The 26,426-nt window shown below is 41.2% G+C and overlaps 1 protein-coding gene across 1 annotated transcript in view; it reads left to right on the top strand.

Annotated features, from left to right (window-relative positions):
• Positions 1-26,426, top strand: part of TET1 (tet methylcytosine dioxygenase 1) — a 139,613-nt gene that overhangs the window by 93,353 nt on the left and 19,834 nt on the right. Inside the window, exons 5-7 of the mRNA XM_010375212.2 lie at positions 2,718-2,808; positions 3,371-3,464; positions 20,085-20,296. Coding sequence (XP_010373514.1) covers positions 2,718-2,808; positions 3,371-3,464; positions 20,085-20,296 — 397 coding nt within the window. The remainder of the gene's footprint in view (positions 1-2,717; positions 2,809-3,370; positions 3,465-20,084; positions 20,297-26,426) is intronic.

The raw sequence follows: 26,426 nt of genomic DNA, 5'->3' as shown, positions 1-26,426 counted from the left end.
ATTTCAGGTAAGCACTCTTCTAAGAAACCTGTTGACTCTCATATAGCTGTAAAAAATAGGGAAATTAAATAGATTGTGTTATTAAAGTTCGTTAGGCTGCTTGAAGCCCTATTATTTTGTTTACCATACAACTATGATAGAATAAATTTTTTGTGAAAAAATCTGTTTTGAAACTCATCCAAATAGGTTTAGCTATTAGAAGTCTTACTTAAGGGGCCGGGCGTGGTGGCTCAAGCCTGTAATCCCAGCACTTTGGGAGGCCAAGACGGGCGGATCACGAGGTCAGGAGATCGAGACCATCCTGGCCAACACGGTGAAACCCCGTCTCTACTAAAAATACAAAAAACTAGCCGGGCGAGGTGGCGGGCGCCTGTAGTCCCAGCTACTCGGGAGGTTGAGGCAGGAGAATGGCGTGAACCCGGGAGGCGGAGCTTGCAGTGAGCTGAGATCTGGCCACTGCACTCCAGCCCGGGCGACAGAGCAAGACTCCATCTCAAAAAAAAAAAAAAAAAAAAGAAGTCTTACTTAAAATATGGCTCCAAATCACAAAGACTCAAGATTTGCCTTGACCAAAGGTGATGTTTTTATTAGAAGTGGGTGGTTCAATGGGAAGGATAAGTACATCACACTGATTTTTTTGACAACAGTAGAAAAAATAATGTTGTGTAGTAATAATACTGAATTATTGTTTTTCCAAAGTACACATTGTTCTGAAATAATATCCTTCCATTTCTCTGCTCATTGTTCAATACATAGTGTTTTTTAGGTTTTTGTTTTGTTTGTTTGTGGATGTAGGGTCTCACTTTGTTACTCAGACTGGTCTTGAACTCCTGGGCTCAAGTGATCCTCGTGCCTCAGCTTCTTAAAGTGCTGGGATTACAGGCGTGAACCACCACACCAGCTAACACACAGTTTTGACAAACTACGATGTGCCAGTTACCAAGGATAGGCTGTTCTGAGAAGAATCTCACAATTTGGAAAGAGTGACAATGCTGTCTAGTGGAGTTGAATTAGGAGAACAAAGTTCTTGAATTAAGGAGAGAAGAATATAATCATGATAATGGCTTCCATTCTGGAGCTCTTACTACAAGTCTGATATTGTGCCTTGCCTTGACTTGTAATGTTCACAGCAACCCTTCAAAGGGAGGGCTTATTATCCCCGTTATACAAATGCAGAAACCAAGGCACAGAGAATTTCGTAGCTGTCCGGTAACTGAACTGGGACTCAGAGACAGCAGTCTCAACTCCAAAACCTATCCTTATAACGTACACTCTGGTGCTTAATAAATGTGAATTATATAAGAGAGAACACTTTTCGGCCGGATGCAGTGGTTCACGCCTGTAATCCCAGCACTTTGGGAGGCTGAGGCAGGCAGGTCACGAGGTCAGGAGATCGAGACCATCCTGGCTAACACGGTGAAACCCCGTCTCTACTAAAAAATACAAAAAATTACCCGGGCATGGTGGTGGGCGCCTGTAGTCCCAGCTAATCGGGAGGCTGAGGCAAGAGAATGGCGTGAACCTGGGAGGCAGAGCTTGCAGTGAACCGAGATCGCGCCACTGCACTCTAGCCTGGGCGACATAGCGAGACTCCATCTCAAAAAAAAAGAAAAAGGTTGGGGGAGAGAACACTTTTCTAAATATCCTTACAAATGGAAATAAGGCCTGTAGTTCAACAAATACGAGCCTTTAAAGTTTATATACCTGAGCTAGACTGCTTTTTCTATGTGCGTGGTTCTAAAAGGATGATTATCTAGTTTGAAGACCCTTTCCTTATGCAAAATAACTAGTCACAGCATACAGGAATAGACAGCTGGGCATTCAGAGTTGAGTAAGTACCTGCAGTGGACTCAGCTGTTTTTGGTGTAGAATTTCATGGCTAGAAATTCATGAAATGCAGAAATTCCCCAGTAATTCTTGTTACACATGAGTCTAAGGGGCCAAGTTAAAAATAGCATTTTTTAAGAAACAAAATTCATGCTCACAAAAATTCAAGTGGTGCAGAAATATGATGCAAACATCTTCCCATACTCCCATTCTATACAAAAGAACATTATTGATTTTAATTTTGTTTCCATTTTTACAAAAATTTAAAACAATCTTTCTACTTGGTTTTCTAATATAATGATAGCATGGATTTTTAAATGTTTTATAAATATTATTGTTTCAATAGATTTATTGTATTCCACTATATAAACATCCCATAATTTATTTAAACCACGTTATTGACAGATGTTAGGAGTGTTTTGCTCTCTTTTTGATATCACAAATAATTGTAACAAGGAACATTCTTTTGTAATTGTGCAAGTGTGTAGTTGAATAAAATTGCCTGCAATGAAATTGCTCAGTTTTTTAATAGGATTCTGAGGGCAACCTTTAACATTGTTCTTGGATAACTTTTAATATTACACCTCAATTAATACAGATTTTTTTTTAAGCAGGAGATAGGAGTATAAATATGACCCACATCCTAAAATATTTTTTTTCTCCTCTGATTTTCAGAGGAAGAAAGAATTCGTTAGGGGCAGGAAGAAAGGAACATTAAAAGTTAAATTCTATGGGCTGTTGTCCTTGACTTTAATTATCAAATCTTACCAAAACCTTGTCGAGATTCATGGTTCTGAATTGAGGGGGAACAAAAAGTATAAAAGTAGCTTCTCCTGTCCCCTATGCAATTCTGTAAAGCTTTGGGTCTAATAATCTTATTCCTTCCACAGATCGAGTTATACAAAAAGACAAAGGCCCATATTATACACACCTTGGGGCAGGACCAAGTGTTGCTGCTGTCAGGGAAATCATGGAGAATAGGTGAGGAAATACGCTTCCCTGTTAAAATCATTCTTACTGTGGATCTGACTCAATGGAGATAAATCATCTCTAAGAACAAACGCCGTGATTGAAAAACATTCAGGAGTATGGGTTGGATGTTTCTTAGGGCCCAACACAAGAGGGGTGTCCTCATGTCGCTACTGAGCCACCCATCATACAAGCTGTTGGGCACATAAAAGAGCACCCACAAAACAAGACTAATTGTCTTTGATAAATTCAGAAGTACTTTTTATATTATTGTATAATGGTAGAAATAGGTCAAATTACCACCCTTGACACTGCATACCCTACATTCCCATTGCTTGTCTTGCAGTCAGCCTATTTTTTAAAGAGTGATCTTTAAGGATAAGTGAGTAGGACTGGTTAACAAAATACCTGCCACACAAAAGCAAATGTTTAACAAAAGTAAATTATGAGGAGTGTTTGATTTTTGAGCTTCTGTACATCTATATCTTATATACATTAAGATCTTCAAAGCCAAAACCTTCAAGTACAGATTGCAATTAATTAGTACATTCCCTTCACTGTGTTTTATACTCAGGTATGGTCAAAAAGGAAATGCAATAAGGATAGAAATAGTAGTGTACACCGGTAAAGAAGGGAAAAGCTCTCATGGGTGTCCAATTGCTAAGTGGGTAAGTATTTCCTATTTATACATTTTTTTTGAAGCTTGTTATTCCAGAGCTGATATTTATACTTTTACAATAGCCAGAGTGCCCTTTATTTTATTTATTCATTTATTTATTTAATTTCTGAGACAGAGTCTTGGTTGCCCCAGCTGGATTGCAGTGGTGCAATCACACCTCACTGCAGCCTTGATCTCCCAGGCTCAAGCAATCTTCCCACCTTGGTCTCCCAAGTAGTTAAGACTATAGGCACTTGCCACCAAACCCACCAATTTTTTGTTTTTTTTTTTTAAGTAGAGAGGAGGTCTCGCTACATTGCCCAGGCTGGTCTCAAACACCTGAGCTCCAGTGATCCTCCCGCCTCAGTCCCCTAAAGTGCTGGGGTTACAGGCGTGAGCCACTGTGCTTGACCAGATTTTTTGATAGATTTTCAAGAAAATTGGTCATTTGTGATAAGAGTTGCAAATATATTTTCTCAGTTTGTTGTGGTTTTACCAGTTAGATTTTTTTTTTTAACTGTAATCATCTTTTTCATCTTTTATAGCTTTAGGGTATTGTGTCTTAATTAGAAAAATCTTTACTACTTGTAGGTTATAAATCTCTCATTTCCTTTTGTAGTATTTTAATGATTTTATTTTATTTTTCTATATTGAAGTATTTTATATTTATCCTGGTTTAGAGTATTGGTAGCTATGTACACTTCTCCAGATGGCTACTCAGTTATCCAACACCACTCATTTAATTGTACATCTCTTCATTATTGATGTGTATTTGCTTATGTGTGTAGATTCCCTATTGTGTTAAATCATTATCTTTAATCAGCATGAGATTGCTCTATTTAGGTTTTATAATATTTCCATGTCTAATAGGCTAATTCCTTTTAATTTTTCAAAAGTGGTCTGACTATTCTGGTTTATTTTATCATATTAATGTATAAACACCATGCTTCATTACAAGAATAAAATCCTATTGGTATTTTTATTGGAATCGTATTAATAAAATTTGGAGAATTTACATATATTTCATGTTCAGTCTTCCTATTCCACATATTGCATCTTTCCATTTGCGTATGCCTTCTTTTGTCCTTGAGGACTGTTTTAAGATAGAATTTATTTAAGGTAGAATTTAGATGTTTCTTGTTTTTGTACATATTTCTCTTGTGTATCCTCTAATACAGTTAGTCCAACAGACTAACTCTAATTTTATATTGCTTTAGTAATGATGGTCTCCTTACTTTGTTTCTGTCTTCCCATGGGGATGTTTCCAGAGTTTTCCCATTAAGTGTGGGTTGTCAGCCAGAACGGTGGCTCACGCCTGTAATCCCAGCATTTTGGGAGGCTGAGGCGGCCAGATCACCAGAGGTCAGGAGTTCGAGACCAGCCTGGCCAACATGGTGAAACCCTGTCTGTACTAAAAATACATAAAATAGCTGGGCCTGGTGGTGGGCACCTGTAGTCCCAGCTACTTGGGAGGCTGAGGCAGGAGAATCGCTTGAACCCGGGAGGCAGAGGTTGCAGTGAGCCAAGATTGGGCCAATGCACTGTAGCCTGGGCAACGAGAGCAAAACTGTCTCCAAAAATAAAATAAGCGTGGGTTGTCAGGGAATGCGTTTCAGGGGAGGTAACATTTAAGCTGAGAAAGGAGTGACAAAAAGGAGCTAAGTACGCAGAGGATATGCAGGGAGTAGCACTCCTAAGCAGAGAAAACAGCACGAACAAAGGTTTTGGGTTAAGAAATAAGAGTACATTAAAAAAAATCTAAGCAGAGTCATTTGAAATTAAGGGGATAGGCTGGGCGCAGTGGCTCACGCCTGTAATCCCAGCACTTTGGGAGGCCGAGGGGGGCAGATCACCAGAGGTCAGATCAAGCCCATCCTGGCTAACATGGTAAAACTATTTCGTGTCTACTAGAAATAAAAAAAATAACTAGATGTGGTGTCGCGAGCCTGTAGTCCCAGATACTCTGGAGGCTGAGGCAGGAGAATTGCTTGAAACCAGGTGGAGGTTGCAGTGAGCCTAGGTCGAGCCACTGCACTCCAGCCTGGGCCACAGAGTAAGACTCCGTCTCAAAAAAAACCCAAAATAGGCCGGGCGCGGTGTCTCAAGCCTGTAATCCCAGCACTTTGGGAGGCCAAGATGGGCGGACCACGAGGTCAGGAGATCGAGACCATCCTGGCTAACAAGGTGAAAACCCGTCTCTACTAAAAAAATATAAAAAACTAGCAGGGAGAGGTGGCGGGCGCCTGTAGTCCCAGCCACTTGGGAGGCTGAGACAGGAGAATGGTGTAAACCCGGGAGGCAGAGCTTGCAGTGAGCTGAGATCTGGCCACTGCACTCCAGCCTGGGCGACACAGCGAGACTCTGTCTCAAAAAAAAACAAAAAACCAAAAACGAAATTAAGGAGCTAGTTAATAGAACTGGGTGGGGGTAAAAAGGTGAATGATTTTGTAGGCCATAGTGAGGAGCTGCAGTTTTAGCCAATGAGTAACATGAAAACTTATAAGTATTTTAGATAGAGATGTGTTATCTGGCTTATGTTTTATACATAGTATTTAAGGAATTAACTGATAAAACCTGTCTTCCTTATCTGTCACTATTCAGCATCTTTTTTTTTTGAGACGGAGTCTTGCTCTGTCGCCCAGGCTGGAGTGCAGTGGCCGGCCGGATCTCAGCTCACTGCAAGCTCCGCCTCCCGGGTTCATGCCATTCTCCCGCCTCAACCTCCAGAGTAGCTGGGACTACAGGTGCTGCCACCACGCCCGGCTAATTTTTTTGTATTTTTAGTAGAGACGGGGTTTCACCGTGTTAGCCAGGATGGTCTCAATCTCCTGACCTCGTGATCCGCCCGTCTCGGCCTCCCAAAGTGCTGGGATTACAGGCTTGAGCCACCGCGCCCGGCCATATTCAGTATCTTTGAATAGCAAACAGGTATCATCTCTTCAGTTTTAGTGGGTTAGGAATCCAAGTGGTGCTTCTGGCATAGGCTCCTATGAGGATGCAATCATCTGAAAACTTGACGGGGGGAGAGTGGTGCAGTTGGAGGACCCAATTCCAAGCTCTCTTACAGGAGACCTTAGCTCTTTGATGGCTATTGGCTGGAGGCCTCAGTTCCTCCTCATCTTAAATGTTTTCATAACGCAGCAGCTTGGTTTCCCCCAGAGTGAGTGGATCAAAAGAGAGCAAGGAGGAAACGACAGTGTCTTTTATCACTTCGAGAGGTTGAGGCCAGGAGATCAATGTCACAGTGTACTATGGTGGCTCCTGTGAATCCAGAGCCAGCCACTGCGCTCCAGCCTGAGCAGCATAGCAAGACCCCACATCACTTTACAAAAAAAAAAAAGAAAATCAACTAGATTCTCAGAAGCCACAGTTATAAATCTCCCATCCTGGCTTTGTGGTAATAATTTTCTTGCTCTCCACCTTTCCCTGCTAGTTATATATTTCTCAAATAGTACAGTTTTATTTTGTTTTGTTCCTTTGTGTCTGGCCTATCCATAGTACCTTGTATATTTGAAATAAATCACACAATTGGTTCCCAATATCTGGGGCTGATAGTTGTTACAGATTTGTTGAGCTGTATCTGTTAGCTATTTCTGAATTGTTCACTCCTTTGTCACGTGGCAAGGAATGAATATGTCCTCATGATGTGGCAGCTGGCTTCTCCTACAGTGAGTCCAAAGGAAAGGCAACTAGGCTTATTGGTGGGATTGGGGGTGATTTCCTTTTCCTGTCTTTAAAACCTTTTTAAATATAATAATAACGACAGTGATATAAATAATTGTAGTGTATAGTTTTTTGGGTTTTTCTTTTTCCTTAAGAAGGCAAATATAAACCATGTAGCTTAAAGATTTTGGTAGCAACTTTCTATTTAGTATTTTTCCCTAGTGAAATTTTATTTGTTGGTTTTGGATATCCATCTGTCTGTGTTGCCTGGACTACAGTGCACTAACCTAGGGGACCCCAACCCCTGAGCCATGGGCCAGTAAGAACCTGACTTCACGGCAGGAGGTGAGCGACAGGCGAGCAAGTGAAGCTTCATCTGTATTTCAGCCACTCCTCATTGCTAGTATTACTACCTGAGCTCTGAGTCCTGTCAGATCAGCAATGAGATTAGATTGTTATAGGACTACAAACCCTCTTGTCAACTGTACATGTGAGGGATGTAGGTTGTGCTCTCCTTATGAGAATCTGATGCTTGATGATCTGTCACTGTCCCCCCTCACCCCCAGATGGGACCATCTAGTTTTAGGAAAACAAGCTCAGGGCTCCCTCTGATTCTTTATTATGATGAGTTGTATAGTTACTTTATTACATATTACAATGTAATAGTAATAAAAATAAAGTGCACAATAAATGTAATGCACTTGAATCATCCCAAAACCTCTGCCCCTGGCCCCACTTCCGTGGAAAAATTGTCTTCCATGAAACGGGTCCCTGGTGTCAAAAAGGTTAGTGACCACTGCACTAACACAATCATAGCTCACTGCAGTCTTGAACTCCCAGGCTCGAGTGATCCTCCCATGTCAGCCTGTGAAGTAGCGAGGACTATAGGGGTGTGCCATTATGCCTGGTTAATTTTTTCTTATTTTTTGTAGAGTCGAGGTTTGGTATGTTGCCCAAGCTTGTCTTGAACTCCCAGCCTCAAGCCTCTGCCTGCCCCAGGCTCCCAAAGCCATGAGATTATAGGTGTGAGCCACCATGCCCAGCAGCAACATTCTATTTAAATCCTTAGGGTTATTAGGTACAAGAGGTATTTGGCATTTTTCGTGAAGCAGGTATATTTAAATTGCTCTTATTTTCTCTTGTGCAATGTCTTCTCAGAATGAGAATACCTTAGTGTATACTAATGTATACCTGGCTCTTTTCACAAATGCAAAAATAATCCAATGGTAAGAAATGAAATAAAGCACAGCTGCTGAGCAACGTAATGAAGAATTTGCTATCTACTAATGACGATTCAAAAGTGTAATCTTGGTAACAAAACCAAGCAATACTATTGCATTTCTATGAAAATAGAATAGGTTTTTTTGGTTGTTTTTTTAATTTTTTTGTTTTGTTTGTTTGTTTGAGACGGAGTCTCGCTCTGTCACCGAGGCTGGAGTGCAGTGGAGCGATCTCGCGATCTCGCGATCTCTGCTCACTGCAAGCTCCGCCTCCTGGGTTCACGCCATTCTCCTGCCTCAGCCTCCGGAGTAGCTGGGACTACAGGCGCCCGCCACAACGTCCGGCTGTTTTTGTATTTTTAGTAGAGGTGGGGTTACACCGTGTTAGCCAGGATGGTCTCCATCTCCCCACCTCGTGATCCTCCCACCTTAGCCTCCCAAAGCACAGTGATTACAGGCGTGAGCCACTGCTCCCGGCAAAAAATTTTTTTAAATTAGCCGACTGTGGTGGTGTGTGCCTGTGGTCCCAGCTACTCGGGAGGTGGGACGATTGCTTGAGCCTCGGAAGAGGAGGTTGCAGTGAGCCATTATCAGGCCACTACACTCGAGCCTGAGTGAAAGAATGAGCCCTGCCTACAGAGAGAACAGAAAGTTGAGTGTCTTGAATTTGAATTGGTATCTTGAAATAGTATGGCTGTGGTATTCATTAGCTATTTTCTGAGGCATGAGAAACTGAGGATTAGAGCTGGGAATCTGCTGGAGTTGTCCACCCCACGCTTGAACTTTAGGTAGAGGTTGAATGAAAATTGGAATTTAAAAAAGTCCATGAGGGCCGGGCGCGGTGGCTCACGCCTGTAATCCCAGCACTTTGGGAGGCCGAGGCGGGCGGATCACGAGGTCAGGAGATTGAGACCATCCTGGCTAACACGGTGAAACCCCGTCTCTACTAAAAATACAAAAAAAAAAAAAAAAAAATTAGCCAGGTGCGGTGGCAGGCGCCTGTAGTCCCAGCTACTCGGGAGGCTGAGGCAGGAGAATGGCGTGAACCCAGGAGGCGGAGCTTGCAGTGAGCTGAGATTGCGCCACTGCACTCCAGCCTGGGCGACAGAGTGAGACTCTGCCTTAAAAAAAAAAAAAGGCCATGAAGGAAGGTGGGAAAAAATTTCAAAACAATTTAAAAAAAGAGATTTAGATCTGTCTGTATTCTACATAGTTGTAGAACTTTATCGTGAGGTTATTTTGAGTGACACTAGTGCAATTGGGTGGACTATATGTGGGTGAGGGAGGAAATGAAGGTCAAAAATTTTGAAGTAAGAAATGGAATACACACATGCAGTCAGTAAATTACATTGCTCCAAATTTACTTTTCATCTTGGATAGTGTACATTTTTGGTGTACTTGTTATAAAACATTAATCTATATCAAGCATCATTTCATGGTTTCATTTTTTAAAATCTTCATGTATACGCTTAGATTTGTTAGTAGTTTTAGAGTTCTATCCTAAACTGCCCCCTGCCTTTTTTTATTTTTTTAAATTTGTGTTTCTTTTGTCTTCCTTTTTTTTTTTTCTGAATCTTGCTCTGTTGCCCAGGCTTGAGTGCAGTGGCATAATCTCAGCTCACTGCAACCTCTGCCTCCCAGGTTCAACCAATTTTCCTGCCTCAGCCTTCACCATGTTGCCTAGGCTGGTCTCAAACTCCTGACCTCAAGTGATCCACCGGCCTCCACCTCCCAAAGTGCTGGGATTACAGGCGTGAGCCACCGCGACAGTCCTCTTGTCTTCTTTGTTTCAAAGAGAGATTTATTACTTCTCTTTTTAATGATCACACACAAAAATTCTAACAGAAAATTCTAACTGGCCAGCACCATTTTCTGAGCCATTCTTACATTGTTTTGACTATGTTCTCAACACTGTTTTATTCTTCTCTTGAAATGTTTCCTTGCCAGGTGGTCATTAATACTCTCACATAATTATAGTCTTTGGCAGAGATTTTTGACTCTTTTTCTGTGCTGTCACTTTGGATCTTGTACTTCAGTAGATTTTGAAGAAAAGGGTAGTGTAGTTTCTTAGATGCACCTTAGATGTTCAAGGAGAATCGCTTGAACCTGGGAGGCAGAGGTTGCGGTGAACTGAGATTGCACCACTGCCCTCCAGCCTGGGTGATAGCATGAGAGCCTGTCTCAAGAAAAAAACAAACAAAAAAAAATAGTATTTTAAAAATTAGCTGGATGTCATGAGTAAATCACATTTAAGAATATCCCAGCTGGCCAGGTGTGGTGGCTCACACCTGTAAACCCAGCACTTTGGGAGGCTGACATGGGCGGATCACTTGAGACCAGGAGTTCAAGACCAGGCTGGCCAACATGGTGAAACCCTGTCTTTGCTAAAAATACAAAATTAACTGGGCATGGTGGCGTGAGCCTGTAATCCCAGCTACTCAGTAGGCTGAGGCAGGAGTATAACTGTTTGTGTACTTCCCCTCTTGAGCTTCTGGGGTAATGGCAGAAGTAGGGAGAAGAGTCAAACAGTGGATGGCCTCGTTGGCTCCAATGCCTGAGTGCTTCACACTGGGCATCGTGATGAGTTCCCCTCTGTGGAATTGTGTATTAGTCAATAGAGCAGGTGTGGCAATGAATACCTACAAGTGATTTCTTTTTTTTTTCTTTTGAGATGAAGTTTCACTCTGTTGCCCAGGACAGAGTACAGTGGTGTGATCTTGGCCCTCTGCCTCCCATGTTCAAGCCATTCTCCAGCTTCAGCCTCTCGAGTAGCTGGGATTACAGGCGTGTGCCACCACGCTCAGCTAATTTTTGTATTTTTAGTGGAGGTGGGGTTTCACCATGTTATCCAGGCTGGTCTTGAACTCCTGACCTTAAGTGATCCAGCCACCTTGGCCTCCCAAAGTGCTGTGATTACAGGCATGAGCCACTGCGCCCAGCAAGAAAATGTTGTATTTACCCCTCTTGTCTGATGTGACCCAAGTTTAGGGGTGAAGCTAAAGTATGCAAAAGTCCTCAAACCGTCTTTCTTGGATTTATACATTTATCCAATCTTCAAAACCATTCCCTTTTTTGTTGTCTTTGTTAGTTCTTCTAAGGTTCTACCTAATTACCTGCCTTGGTTATCTTTGAACTATACCATAGTGCTGCTTGTTTCTGCCCAATAAGGCACCTCCTTGTATATTATCATGACAGGAAGATAAAGAGATGAGGTGGTACCCTGGGCTACTTGTTTGGTGCCTACGATATCTTCCTAATGTGAGCTAGCCATTTTATTTTTCAGTGATAAAATTTAGTCAGTGAGCAAGAAGTTAATGTTAACTGTCAATAATATTAAACTGACTCACTATTATTATTTATTTATTTATTTATTTATTTATTTATTTTTGAGATGGGAATTTCGCTCTTGTTGCCCAGGCTGGAGTGTAATGGCATGAATTTGGCACACTGCAACCTTTGTTTCCCAGGTTCAAGCAATTCTCCTGCATCAGCCTCCTGAGTAGCTGGGACTACAGCCATGCGCCACCATGCCTGGCTAACTTTGTATTTTTAGTAGTTTCTCCATGTTGGTCAGGCTGGTCTTGAACTCCCGACCTCTAGTGATGCACCTCCCTCGGCCTCCCAAAGTGCTGGGATTACTGGCATGAGCCACCACGCCCGGCCGATTAGTACTCTTTTTACGTTAGTTTGTTTGCTCGCTTATAGAGTTCATTTTTTAAGGGAATTTTAATTCAAGTATAACATACACACAGAAAAGTGTCTACCATAAGGTACAGCCCAATGAAGTTGTGCAAAGTAAACATACCCATGTGACCATTGGCCAGATCAAGACATTACCAAAACTTCAAAACCCCGTTGTGTGAACTCAGTCATCAACCCCTTTACAAAGGTTGAATTGTATTGTAAAAGTCTCATTTTCTTGTAATATGTAGATAGCTTTAAAAGATGTTAACTGGTGACTTCTTGGGAGGGGTTGGCCACCATAATTTTGTTTTGAAAAATTTAGTCTACTTTGTCTCTTATATGATTATTATTAAAACTCAAAAGTGACGTTTCTTTGGAAAGATACGATCCTGCTACACTTGACATGAATGTTGCTCCTAGATCTGAATCTGATCTGGAATTTGTATGCTACATTTATGGCATTGACAAAGCACCCTATTCCCTTTGGAAACCTTACAAATAAGATTGTGTTACAGGGACTTATTTTTTGCTTTTAAAAAATAATCTTTTTTAAAAAATTATAATTTACAGCTTGTATACTTCAATTTAGTTTGGTTTTTAATTTAACCTTTTTTTACTTTTTTTTTTTTGAGACGGAATTTCACTCTTGTTGCCCAGGCTGGAGTGCAATGGCACAATCTGGGGCTTACTGCAACCACCGTCTCCTGGTTTCAAACAATTCTCCTGTCTCAGCCTCCTAAGTAGCTAGGATTACAGGTGTGCCTGGCCAGTTTTTTTTTTTTTTCTTTTTACTTTTTAAAAAATTATTGCCGGGCGCGGTGGCTCAAGCCTGTAATCCCAGCACTTTGGGAGGCCGAGACGGGCGGATCATGAGGTCAGGAGATCGAGACCATCCTGGCTAACACGGTGAAACCCTGTCTCTACTAAAAAATACAAAAAACTAGCCGGACGAGGTGGCGGGCGCCTGTAGTCCCAGCTACTCGGGAGACTGAGGCAGGAGAATGGCGTAAACCCGGGAGGCGGAGCTTGCAGTGAGCTGAGCTGAGATCCGGCCACTGCACTCCAGCCTGGGCAACAGAGCAAGACTCCGTCTCAAAAAAAAAAAAAAAAATTATTATTACTTTTTTGAGACAGAGTTTCACTCTTGTTGCCCAGGCTAGAGTGCAATGATGCAATCTCAGCTCATTGAAACCTCTGGCTCCCGGGTTCAAGGAATTCTCCTGCCTCAGCCTCCCAAGTAGCTGGGATTACAGGTGCCCACCACCAACCCCGACTAATTTTCTTTATATTTTTAGTAGAGATGGGGTTTCACCACGTTGGCCATGCTGGTCTTGAACTCCTGACCTCAGGTGATACACCCGCCTCGGCCTCCCAAAGTGCTGGGATTACATGTGTGTGCCACCATGCCAGCCTTTTTTACTTTTTAAACCTTAAAATTTTTTAAAATTGTGTAATCTTGTTCCTTCTAATATTAGTTTTTAAATTAAAAAAAATTTTTTTTTTTTTATTGAGACAAGAGTCTCGCTCTGTCGCCCAGGTTGGAGTGCAGTGGCCGGATCTCAGCTCACTGCAAGCTCCGCCTCCCGGGTTTACGCCCTTCTCCTGCCTCAGCCTCCCGAGTAGCTAGGACTACAGGCGCCCACCACCTCACCCGGCTCATTTTTTGTATTTTTAGTAGAGACGGGGTTTCAGCGTGTTAGCCAGGATGGTCTTGATCTCCTGACCTCGTGATCTGCCGGTCTCGGCCTCCCAAAGTGCTGGGATTACAGGCTTGAGCCACCGCGCCCGGCAAATTTAAAAATTATATATACACATTATAGATATCTTTCAGATTTTAAAAGCCCTTACAATTTTAGCCTGTGCTTAGAGATTGTAATTTTTAGCAGTTTGAGTATACTCAAACTAAGAGTTAGGCTGTGAAAATTTTCTGGTTTTTGAGACAGGGTCTTGCTCTGTCACCCAGGCTAAAGTACAGTGGCTCAACTCACTGCAGCCTCGACCCAGGCTCAAGCAATCCTCCTTCCTCAGCCTCCCAGGGAGCTGAAACCATAGGCACTCACCACCACGCCAGCTAGTTTTCTGTGTTTTTTTTTAGAGACGGGGTCTCATTTCATTGCCCAGGCTGGCCTTTAACTCCTAGGCTCAAGAAATCCTCCTACCAGGCCGGGCTCGGTGGCTCAAGCCTGTAATCCCAGCACTTTGGGAGGCCGAGTCGGGCGGATCACGAGGTCAGGAGTTTGAGACCATCCTGGCTAACACGGTGAAACCCCATCTCTACTAAAAAATACAAAAAGCTAGCCAGGCGAGGTGGCTGGCGCCTGTAGTCCCAGCTACTCGGGAGGCTGAGGCAGGAGAATGGCGTAAACCCGGGAGGCGGAGCTTGCAGTGAGCTGAGATCCGGCCACTGCCCTCCAGCCCGGGCGACAGAGCAAGACTCTGTCTCAAAAAAAAAAAAAAAAAAATCCTCCTACCGCGGTCTCCTGTGTTGGGGTTACAGGCATGAGCCACTACGCCCGGCTAGAACTAAAGACTTTCCTTTGTTAAAAAAAAAAAAAAAAAAAAAAAAAAAAAAAAAAAACAAGTATTGTGCGTTTTTTCATTTAAAAAAATTTTTTTTCTTTTTTTTGCAACGGAGTTTCACTGTTGTCTCTCAGGCTGGAGTGCAGCAGCACAATTTCAGCTCACTGCAACCTCTGTAGTTCAAGCGATTTTCATACGTCAGCCTCTGCAGTAGCTGGAACTATAGGTTGTACCACCAGACTTGCCTAACTTTTGTATTTTTAGTAGAGACAGGATTTCACCATGTTGACCAAGCTGATCTCAAACTCCTGACCTCAGCTGCTCTGCCTGCCCTGGCCTCACAAATTGCTGGGATTACAGCTTGAACCACTGTGCCCTGCCCTAATTTTTGTATTTTTAGTAGAGGCAGGGTTTCACCATGTTGGCCAGGCCAGTCTCGAACTCCTAACCTCAAGTGATCCACCTGCCTTGACTTCCCAAATTACTGAGATTATAGGCATGAGCCACCATACCTGGCCTGTTGTTAATAGTTAAAAAAATAGAAACAAAATACTAAGCTAAGAGTGACAATTTTGTCATTGTACACCTAAGGTGAAACTTGACATCATGATTCAATTTGCATTGTAACTAGCAAAGGTAGGTGTCTTTACTTATTATTAATTTTTATTTCTTCCATGAATTCACTCTTCATAACCTTTTTTTAGGTTATCTTCTATTATACTTTTGTAAATATGTATAATAGACCACATATGTATAATATGTATATGTATAATAGACCATGGCTGGTTTTATCATGGCTGGGCGTGGGGCCTCACACTTATAATCCCAGCACTTTGGGAGGCTGAAATGCGCAGATCACTTGAGCCCTGGAGTTTGAGACAAACCTGGGCAACATAGCCAGACCTCCTCCCTACAAAAAATGCAAAAAAGTAGCCAAGGACAGTGGCAAGTGCCTGTAGTTCTAGCTACTTGGGAGGGTTAGCCGGGAGGATCAAATGAGCCCGGAGAGCTTTTAAATGATGTTAAAGGCTGCATACATTGAGCCATGATGAAGCCACTGCACTCCAGCCACCGTGACATAGTGAGACACTGCCTCCAAAAGAAAAAGAAAAGAAAACAAGAAAAGAACAATTTTAAAAGAACAAACTTCAATTTAGAAGAGCAATTCCCTTATTTGTTTAGAAAATGTTTCTCTTGAGGGTTGGAGAATTACCTATTGGGTACAATGTTCACTATTTTGGAAGTGAGTATACTAAAAGCCCAGACTTCACCACTGCCCAATATATCCATGTTAAAAAACTGCACTTGTACCCTCTGATTCTTTAAAAACAAATTTTCCTGACATGATGCGCATTTACCCTTCCGTATGAACCTTAGAAACACGCTAAATTTGAATAGATTGCGGGAGAGATTTGTGGCTAGACATTTAGGTTTGGCTTTCTCATTTAGGAACACTGTCATGTTCTTCCAAGTGAACTTTCTTTTATAACCTTCTCTTTATATTTTTTATAGTTTTATTCTTATGTTTTTGGCATCTTTCTGTTTTTTAACAACCTTACTGAGATATCAGCCTTTAAACCAAACTTCTATCTGGTTATTCCTGGTATGTAGTAAAGCTACTGTATCTTCAGTATATAGGGATCTACTTGTTTTACTCTTTAAAAATCAAGTAGATTTTTCTGTGATTCTTTTAAAAAATATTCTAGAAAGACTATTATAGCTATAATAATTGTGTCCTATTATTTTAATACCAGTCATATATCATATTGTCTGTTTCAAATAGGACTGTAGAACAATTATGAAGTCTGTATACCAGCAAGAAGTTAGTGAATATAGTAGAAAAATAATTAAATGTCACCAAAGTATTCACTGACATTAGGAATAGATAGTATATTTTTGTACAAACAGAACTAGAATGTGTATACCTTCAGTGTTCTCCTGGTTTTTGTAGGCAGGGTAATTAAAAAGCTGTTTAAATACTTGGTTTTTCTGTTTCCTATATGCATGTGACATGACTAGAAGCCAAATTTGCCTGCTATAACAAAAACCTCTATGGGGCTTTGAGCTGCTTCTGTCCCAAGCATTGAGTATTCAAGAATAATCTTAGCTACAGTTGCCTCTTGGAAATTTAATAGTATCTTCATAACAACACTTTCTTCTTTCCACCAACATAGGTACCTCCTTTTTTTTTTCTTTTTTTCTTTTTTTTTGAGATGGAGTCTTGCTCCCGTCGTGCAGACTGGAGTGCAGTGGTGCAATCTTGGCTCGCGGCAACCTCCACCTCCCAAAGTGCTAAAGGCATGAGCCACGGTGCTGTCCTGGGTAGCTCCTTTTTACTGTGTTTTACTTTGCTAGGTGACGAATATTGTTGGGCATATATTCATATGCTCATTATCTATTTCCGTATTCTCTATTATGAAGTGCCTATTCAATTTTTTTCTGCCAATTTTCTATGGGGGCAATTCTCTGTGTATGTTGTATCATATATGCCAAATGTATACAATGTAAATATATATAATGTGTATATATATATTATGTCAAGTATATATAATGTAAATATTTCCTCCTGCCCTTTTGCTTGCCTTCTTTGTTTTTTTTATTTTATTTATTTATTTATTTTTTGAGGCAGTTTCTGTCACCCATGCTGGAGTGCAGTGACGAGATTTGGACTTAATGCAACCTTGGCTTCCCGGATTCAAGGGATCCTCCCGCCTCAGCCTCCCAAGTAGCTGGGACTGCAGGCAGGTGTCCACAACCGGCTCATTTTTGTGTTTTTTGAAGAGACAAGGTCTCACCATGTTGCCCAAGCTGGTTTCAAATTCCCGACCTCAAGTGATCCAACCACCTCCCAAAGTGCTGGGATTACATGTGTGAGCTACTGCGCCTGGCCTGCTTTTTTTTTTTTTTACTCTGTTGCCTAGGCTGAAGTTCATGATGATAGCCTTGAACTCTCCATCTCAAGTGACCCTCCTGCTTGCCTTCTTTATTTTTTTATTATATTTTGGGGGGGGGGGGACAGAGTTTCTGTCGCCCATGCTGGAGTGCAGTGGTGACATCTGGGCTCACTGAAACCTCGGCTTCCCATGTTCAAGGGATCTCCCACCTCAGCCTTCCAAGTAGCTGGGACTACAGGTACATGCCACTATGCCGGGTTTATTTTATTTTTTATGCAGACTGGGTCTCAGTATGTTGCCCAGGCTGGCCTCGAACTCTTGGCCTCAAGCAATCCTCTCACCTCTACCTTCCAAAATCTTGGCGTTGCAAGTGTGAGCTGCGTCACCCAGCCTTTTTTATCTTTTCAATTAGCAGATTTGGTAAGCCATTTTAAAATGCTTTGCCCACTCGTAGGTCATGACTATGTTTTCTTCTAAAATTCTTCATTGCTTTATTTTTTGTGTTTAGATATACATTATATTCAAGTTGATCAGTGTGAGGTAGGGGTCAAGATTCGTTTTCTTCCATAAACGTTGGAACAATTGGTCAGTTTACACACACACACACCCCTCTGATAGGGTTTTGATTGGGATTGCATTGAATCTAGAGATCAATTTTGGGAAAATTGACATAATTATAATAATGTCTATTCCATGAATTTATACTCCTCTGCATATAGTTAGTCCTTTGTTTATTTTAATAATATTTTTAGTTTCCAGAGGTCTTACAGATTTATTTTTTATTTAATTTTTTTTTTTTGAGATGGAATCTTGCTCTGTCGCCCAGGCTGGAGTGCAGTGGCCGGATCTCAGTTCACTGCACTCAGCCTCCCGAGTAGCTGGGACTACAGGCACCTGCCACCTCGCCCGGCTAATTTTTTGTATTTTTTAGTAGAGACAGGGTTTCACTGGGTTAGCCAGGATGGTCTCGATCTCCTGACCTCGTGATCCACCCGTCTCGGCCTCCCAAAGTGCTGGGATTACAGGCTTGATCCACCGCGCCCGGCCCAGACAGATTTAATATTTAAACAGTTTATTGAACTCAGATTTGAATTTAAAGACTCCTAACCCTTGTGCTTAATTTTCTATTGTACACTGATGGAAATTTGGAATATCCAGAAAAGGCACAAATATCATCAGTAAAAAGCTTTTTAGCACTTCCCGTACAAAAATTTTATTAATATAAATTTGTTGTTAATTTTGACAACTTGAATATTAACCAATATAATTTTGATACAATATGTATAATTTTGTATTTGAGATGATTTGCAAGCAGTGTGTTATTATTTGGCTGTAAGAGGACATATAAATACAGAAAAAAAATTTAATGTAAATAATTGTGTCTAGGGGGAAGGTCCTAAAGCCAACTCTACTCAAGGAATGACTTGGTAGCAATGATTGTTAACCATCTGGAGTGACAGAAGAAAGTGATATTGGGTAACTAACTTCTTAAGAAGTTTCATCTCAAGTTTTGTAATATTATTATAGCAACAAAAAATTATGCTATTGGTTGCTCCATTCTGGTCACTAGGATGGGCGTTTTCATCATGTCCTGGTTATGTGCTGATTTTTAATGTGGTCAATCTCTGCACTTTGTAAATTTTTGATACATGAAGGCAGTTTTAAATGGTTGGATGGTTTTATGTGGTGACAACATTTGTATAGACTTTTTGTTTTGTTTTGTTTTGTTTTTGTAGTTAACACTCGGACCACTAAGCAAATTTTAAATACTGCTGAAGCCTTTTTAACATCCCAATAATTGGATGCAATATTAAATAAATAAATAAAAATTTACAATTAATTTTTCTATTTTGCATTCACCAAGTCAACTAGACCACATTAGTCTTATGAATTAAAAGCATATAATGCATCCTTCCAATAGCATGTAAAAAATCACAGAAATCACAGAGGCATTTCTTTGTGTGTATTAATTCTTGATAGTAAAATGAGTCACCCAAAGGAAAATCTGTGACATTCCTCAGATGGCCAAAATTCAGTTGTCAACTTTATTTTTAATGTTGAGAGTTCTTGGTTATTTCCATCTAATTACATTAGATGGTTTTTTCGATCATCCACATTTGTTCCTTTGTGACATGCATGGAATTTCAGTGCAGTTAAGATTTCTACCGAGCCCTCTCTTGTCTGCTGTGCAAACTAGAACAGCAGTGAAATAAAACAGACTGCCTTGTACTACTTCTACAAATAATAACCACATATCACAGATTTTTGTTCTGCCTGTTGTTTGTTAGTCATATAGGCTCAGGTACTCTTGTGATGAGTCTCGTGGAGAGGGAACTGTTGAGGCAGTGGAAAGTCCTACAGGCTTTTATCCCTTGAGAAGCAGTAACTTTAAAAAAACTAAAATATGGCCGGGCATGGAGGCACATGTCTGTAATCCCAGACCTTTGGGAGGCCAAGGAAGGAGGATTGCTTGAAGCTAGGAGTTTGAGACCATTCTGGGTAACATAGTTAGACCCCGTCTGTAGAACAAATTGTATAAATTAAGTAAATAAACTAAAATATAATCATGCAGAACGTCAAAAGGAATATCCATTGCATTCAAATTTGGCATACTTGTCTTCCATAGATGAATGTATTCTGTTTTTTCAGGTTTTAAGAAGAAGCAGTGATGAAGAAAAAGTTCTTTGCTTGGTCCGGCAGCGTACAGGCCACCACTGTCCAACTGCTGTGATGGTGGTGCTCATCATGGTGTGGGATGGCATCCCTCTTCCAATGGCTGACAGGTTATACACAGAGCTCACAGAGAATCTAAAGTCATACAATGGGCACCCTACCGACAGAAGATGCACCCTCAATGAAAAGTAATTAAATCTGTTGTATACTGCCTTGCCATTCAGATCTCTATTACATAATGGTAAAATGTTATTTAGCTACCAACTATGTATATTATATGGGAGAATAGGATTTGAGTATTGTGGAATTAAAAAGAATGAACATTTCTGTACAGAGAGAGTATTTTATAGTGAGTTAAGGTCAGTTTAAATCATTCTCCTTTAGAATATTACTTCACTGTGACCGGGTGCAGTGGCTCACACCTGTAATCCCAGCACTTTGGGAGGCCGAGGCAGGAGGATGAGGTCAGGAGATCAAGGCCATCCTGGCTAACACAGTGGAACCCTGTCTCTACTAAAAATACAAAAAATTAGCCAGGCGAGGTGGCGGGCGCCTGTAGTCCCAGCTACTCGCGAAGCTGAGTCAGGAGAATGGCGTGAACCGGGTAGGCTGAGCTTGCAGTGAGCCGAGATCGTGCCACTGCACTCCAGCTTGGGCGACAGAGCGAGAGTCCGCCTCAAAAAAAAAGGAAAGAATATTATTTCATTGCTTCCCTTTTTGGGAAGAGTCTGGAGGAAAGGGATTTTGACTTAAAAGAATGGTCTTCCACAGGAGTGTCATATCATTTTGCATTTCCTCTATTCAGTGTAAGAGAGTATCTGTTTTTCTGTAGTCTTACCAATGACTATGTTGGCAAATGTGAGTCTTTGCCTATTAAGAGAAATGACATCAGGGTAATTTTGACTTGAATTTCTCTTATGAATGAGAGTGTTTTTTTCTTTTTTCTTTTCTTTTCTTTTCTTTTTTTTTTTTTTTTTTTTTTGAGACGGAGTCTTGCTCTGTCGCCCCAGCTGGAGTGCAGTGGCCGGATCTCAGCTCACTGCAAGCTCCGTCTCCCGGGTTTACGCCATTCTCCTGCCTCAGCCTCCCCAGTAGCTGGGACTACAGGCACCAGCCACGTCGCCCGGCTAGCTTTTTGTATTTTTTAGTAGAGACGGGGTTTCACCGTGTTAGCCAGGATGGTCTTGAACTCCTGACCTCGTGATCCGCCCGTCTCGGCCTCCCGAAGTGCTGGGATTACAGGCTTGAGCCACCGCGCCCGGCCGAGAGTGTTTTTTTTCATATGATTAAGAACCGTTTGGCTTTTTGTTAGTTTGTTTTAACCACCTGTTAAATAACCTAGCCCATTTTTGCAGAGAATTCTTCCATTTATCTATTTTCTCTCTATTCTGTGATATAATTTGCAAATATTTTTCTCAGTTTGTGTTTTTCCTTTGGCTATGTTATCTCCCGCAAAAGGTTTTGTTTTTAATGCAATCAAACATACCTATCTTTTTCCTTATTTGGGTCTGGATCTCGAGTGGTATTTAAGCTTTTTTTTGTGTGTGACTTTAAGCAAAGCAACATATAATGAAACCAATATTTTTCTCATCAATGTGTAGCAATATTGAGCAATATTTGGGGAACTGCTGTATATGGTTTCACTTATAATCACGGTTTCCAACAGCCTATTGACATCAAGTGAGAAATGACTATTCTTGTTTAAAATATAAATTTTTGAAATTTAAATCTCTCATACATTTCATGAATCACTGGTGAATAGTTGTAAGAGGAGATAAGGTTTGTTGTTCTTGTTGTTCTGTTTTTTTGAGTCAGAGTCTTGCTGTCACCAGGCTGGAGTGTGGTGGTGCGATCTCGGCTCACTGCAATGTCTGCCTCCCGGGTTCAAGTGATTCTCCTGCCTCAGCCTCCTGAGTAGCTGGGACTACAGGCGTCCGCTTTGGGAGGCCGACAAGGGAGGATCACTTGAGGCCAAGAGTTCAAAAGCCAGACCAGGCAACATAGTAAGACTCCATCTCTACAAAAGTATTTTTTTAAAAACACTGTTTGGGAATGGTGGCACATGTCTGTAGTCCTAGGAAATTGGGAGGCTGAGGTGGAAAGGTAGCTGTTGCCCAGGAATTTGAGGCTGCAGTGAGCTATGATGATGCCACTGAACTCCAACCTCAGCAACATGGCCAGACCTTGTCTCTTTAAAAAAAAAATGAGAGAGAGAGATTGAACTTCATGGGCCTGATGTAGTGGCTCATGCCTGATCAAAGCAGGAGGATTTCTTGAAACCAGGAGTTTGAGAACCTATCCCTACGCAGCATTTTTAAAACCAGGCATAGGAGTGTGTGCCTGTGTTCCTGGCTACTTTGAAAGCTGAGGAGGGAGGATGGCTTGAGGCCAGGAGTTTGCCGTTAAAGTGAGCTATGATTTTGCCAGTGCACATGAAAGAGCATGACCAAGTCTTCCCGCAACCCACCCCCCCCAAAAAACAGTTCACAAATACAGAAAGATGTAAGAATACTCCAGTGAAATCTTTTTTTTGAGATGGAGTCTCACTCTGTCGTCCAGGTTCAGTTGCAGTGACGCAATCTCGGCTCACTGCAAGCTCTGCCTCCCAGGTTCATGCCATTGTCCTATCTCAGCCTCCCAAGTATAACTGGGACTACAAGCGTCCGCCACCATGCCTGGCTAATTTTTGTATTTTTAGTAGACACGGGATTTCACCATGTTAGCCAGGATGGTCTTGATCTCCTGACCTTGTGATTTGCCCAACTCGGGCTCCCAAAGCAGTGGGATTACAGGTGCTAGCCACTGCGCCCAGCCCAGTGAACTCTTTTTTTTTTTTTTTTTTTTTTTTTTTTTTTTGAGTCAGATTCTCACACTGTAGCCCGGAATGGAGTGCATGGTGCAGTCTTGGCTCACTGCAACCTCCACCTCCTGGGTTCAAGCAATTTTCCTGCCTCAGCCTCCCAAGTACCTGGGATTACAGGCGCCAGCTACCATGTCCAGCTAATTTTTTATTTGATTTTATTTATTTATTTATTTATTTTTGTATTTTTTAGTAGAGATGGGGTTTCACTATGCTGGCCAGGCTGGTCTCGAACTCTTGACCTCGTTATCCACCCACCTCAGCCTCTGAAAGTGCTGGGATTACAAGCGTGAGCCACCGTCCCCGACCCAGTGAACTCTTATATACCCTTACTTAGATTCCACAACTGTTAACATTATGTTACATTTGTTTATGTACACATATAAACACGTTACTGTTGCTGACTTATTTATTTCTTAATCATTTGAGAGCTAGATGTAGACTTTGTCTTTTCCCGTAAATAATACTTGAATGTATTTATCCTATAAATGAGGATATAGTTCTCTTGTATATCCCTATATAATGATCAGATTCAGGAAATTTAAATTTGATACAATACTGTGATCTCATCTTAGTTCATATTCAAGTATCATCCATTTCCCAATAATATTCCCCCATCCCTGATTCAATACATTTAGTTATTTTGTCCTTTTGCTCCCTTAATCCTTTTTGTTTTCTCAATTTTTGTCTTTCATGACATTGAAATTTTTGAAGCGAAAAGGCTAATTCTGTAGACTATTAATCAATTTGGTTTATCTGTTTCTTCCTGACTCAAGTCAGGATATGAAATACAACCTATAGCCAAAGATGGCTGAAACAAAAGAAAAAAAATTTAAAAAATGAAATGTCACCTGGACTATTACACTGAGTGCAATTTGTCCCACTATTGGTGGTGTTGACCATTTAAAATAATCTGAGGATGCTCTTTTAGATCTCACAACTTATCACATTTCCTCTGTGTTTTATGTGTAAAATAGTAGTACATAGTAAGTTAAACAACATTTTTCTCTCCTCCCATGTCTTTTTCAATGATATGAATAAATATCTTTCTATTTGATTGACAACTTTAATTTTATTCTATTCAAATTTTTTTAACCATTCCATTTGCATCTCATTTAGTGAATTTCACTGTAGTCTTTCTTATAAGCAATGTTAAGTTACATATCAGGCATTTTCCAGACTTTCATAGTGAAAACATAAAAAATAGTTTTTTTCTGAATTTTTATATTATTTTCACTTTTTAAAAATAATATTTGGTTTCTTTATTGTTTGTGTGTGTATATATATATATATATTTTTTTTTTTTTTTTTTTTTTTTTTTTTTTTTTGAGGCGGAGTCTCGCTCTGTCACCTGGACTGGAGTGCAGTGGCCAGATCTCAGCTCACTGCAAGCTCCGCCTCCCGGGTTTACACCATTCTCCTGCCTCAGCCTCCCGAGTAGCTGGGACTACAGGCGCCCGCCACCTCGCCCAGCTAGTTTTTGTATTTTTAGTAGAGACGGGGTTTCACGGTGTTAGCCAGGATGGTCTCGATCTCCTGACCTCGTGATCCACCCGTCTTGGCCTCCCAAAGTGCTGGGATTACAGGCTTGAGCCACCGCGCCCGGCCGGTTATTGTTTGTATATTTTAATCATTACATAAGTACAATGTATACTAAGTTGTAAGCATTATGCAATTTTATTTTATTTTTTACTTAATTATTCTTTTAATGTTATTTTTGTCCTTTCTTTCTGATGGAATTTAAAAGCGTGCAATCCTTTTTTAACTTTCATTTTAGGTTCAAGAGTGCGTTTGCAGGTTATTTAGGTAAATTCATGTCACAGGGGTTTGTTGTACAGATTATTTCACCAGTCAACTACTAAGCTAGTATCCAATGGTTATTTTTTCTGATCCTCTCTTTCTTCCCACCCTTCATCCTCAGGTAGGCCCCAGTGTCTGTTGTCCATGAATTCTCATCACTTAACTCCTACTTATAAGTGAGAACATACAGTATTTCATTTTTTGTTCCTGTGTTAGTTTGCTAAGGATAGTGGCCTTTAGCTTTATTCATGTTCCCACAAAAGACACGATTATGTTCTTTTCTATGGCTCCATACTATTCTGTGGTGTATATGTACCACATTTTCTTTATCCAGTCTGTCATTGATGGGCATTTAGGTTGATTACATGTCTTTGGTATTGTGTATAGCACTACAATGAACATTCATATGCATGTGTCTTTATGGTAGAATGATTTATATTCCTTTGGGTATACACCCAGCAATGGGATTGGAAGAGCATACAGTTTTATAACTGCAAGAAGAATATATCCCAATTTCATTGTCATTCTTACCATATAGTTTAGTTTAAGGCTTAGAAATGCCCTAAAAGTTATACGCTTAAGATTTAATTAAATGGGGGCCGGGCGCGGTGGCTCAAGCCTGTAATCCCAGCACTTTGGGAGGCCGAGGCGGGCGGATCACAAGGTCAGGAGGTCGAGACCATCCTGGCTAACACAGTGAAACCCCGTCTCCACTTAAAAAATACAAAAAATTAGCCGGGCGAGATGGCGACACCTGTAGTCCCAGCTACTCGGGAGGCTGAGGCAGGAGAATGGCTTGGACCCGGGAGGCGGAGCTTGCAGTGAGCTGAGATCCGGCCACTGCACTCCAGCCTGGGTGACAGAGCGAGACTCCGTCTCAAAAAAAAAAAATAAATAAATAAAAAGATTTAATTAAATGAAACCGGTTTTCTTCTCCATTTTTTTCTATTATGCACTTTTTAAAGTTTTTTAAATTGAGAAACTGTTTTGTTTTTTGAGATGGAGTCTTGCTCTGTCACCCAGGCTGGAGTGCTGTGGCACGATCTCAGCTCACTGCAACCTCAGCCTCCTGGGTTCAAGCAATTCTCCTGCCATTACGCCAGACTATTTTTTGTACTTTTAGTAGAGATGAGGTTTCACCATGTTGGTCAGGGTGGTCTTGAACTTCCGACCTCATGATCCTTCCCAAGGTGTTGGGATTACAGTCGTGAACCACCACACCTGGCCAAGAAACTTTTTATGTAAAATATATATTGTTTTTCAATCCTCAGAAAATTATATCAGTCTCATTTTAGATATAAAGCAGCTGAATTCCAAAGAGGTAATAAAATGTTCTAATTTTCATTTGTGATATGGAACAAATCCAGGATTTAAAACCCAGATTTAAAAACCAGGTTCTTTCCAGGCTCAGTGCTTCACACCTGTAATCCCAGCACTTCGGGTGGGTAGATAACTTGGGGTCAGGAGTTTGAGACCAGCCTGGCCAACCTGGGGAAACCCGTCTCTACTAAAAATACAAAAATTAGCTGGGCATGGTGGTGCATGCCTGTAATTCCAGCTGCTCAGGGGTCTGAAGCAGCAGAAGCGATTGAACTTGGGAGGCGGAGGTTGCAGTGAGCCAAGATTGTGCCACTGCAGTCCACCCTTGATGACAGGGC

The sequence above is a fragment of the Rhinopithecus roxellana genome, chromosome 11 (genome assembly GCF_007565055.1).
Source record: "Rhinopithecus roxellana isolate Shanxi Qingling chromosome 11, ASM756505v1, whole genome shotgun sequence".
NCBI classification, from domain to species: domain Eukaryota; kingdom Metazoa; phylum Chordata; class Mammalia; order Primates; family Cercopithecidae; genus Rhinopithecus; species Rhinopithecus roxellana.
Note: the sequence above shows the minus strand (reverse complement) of the source record. Positions and strands in the feature narration are given on the sequence as shown.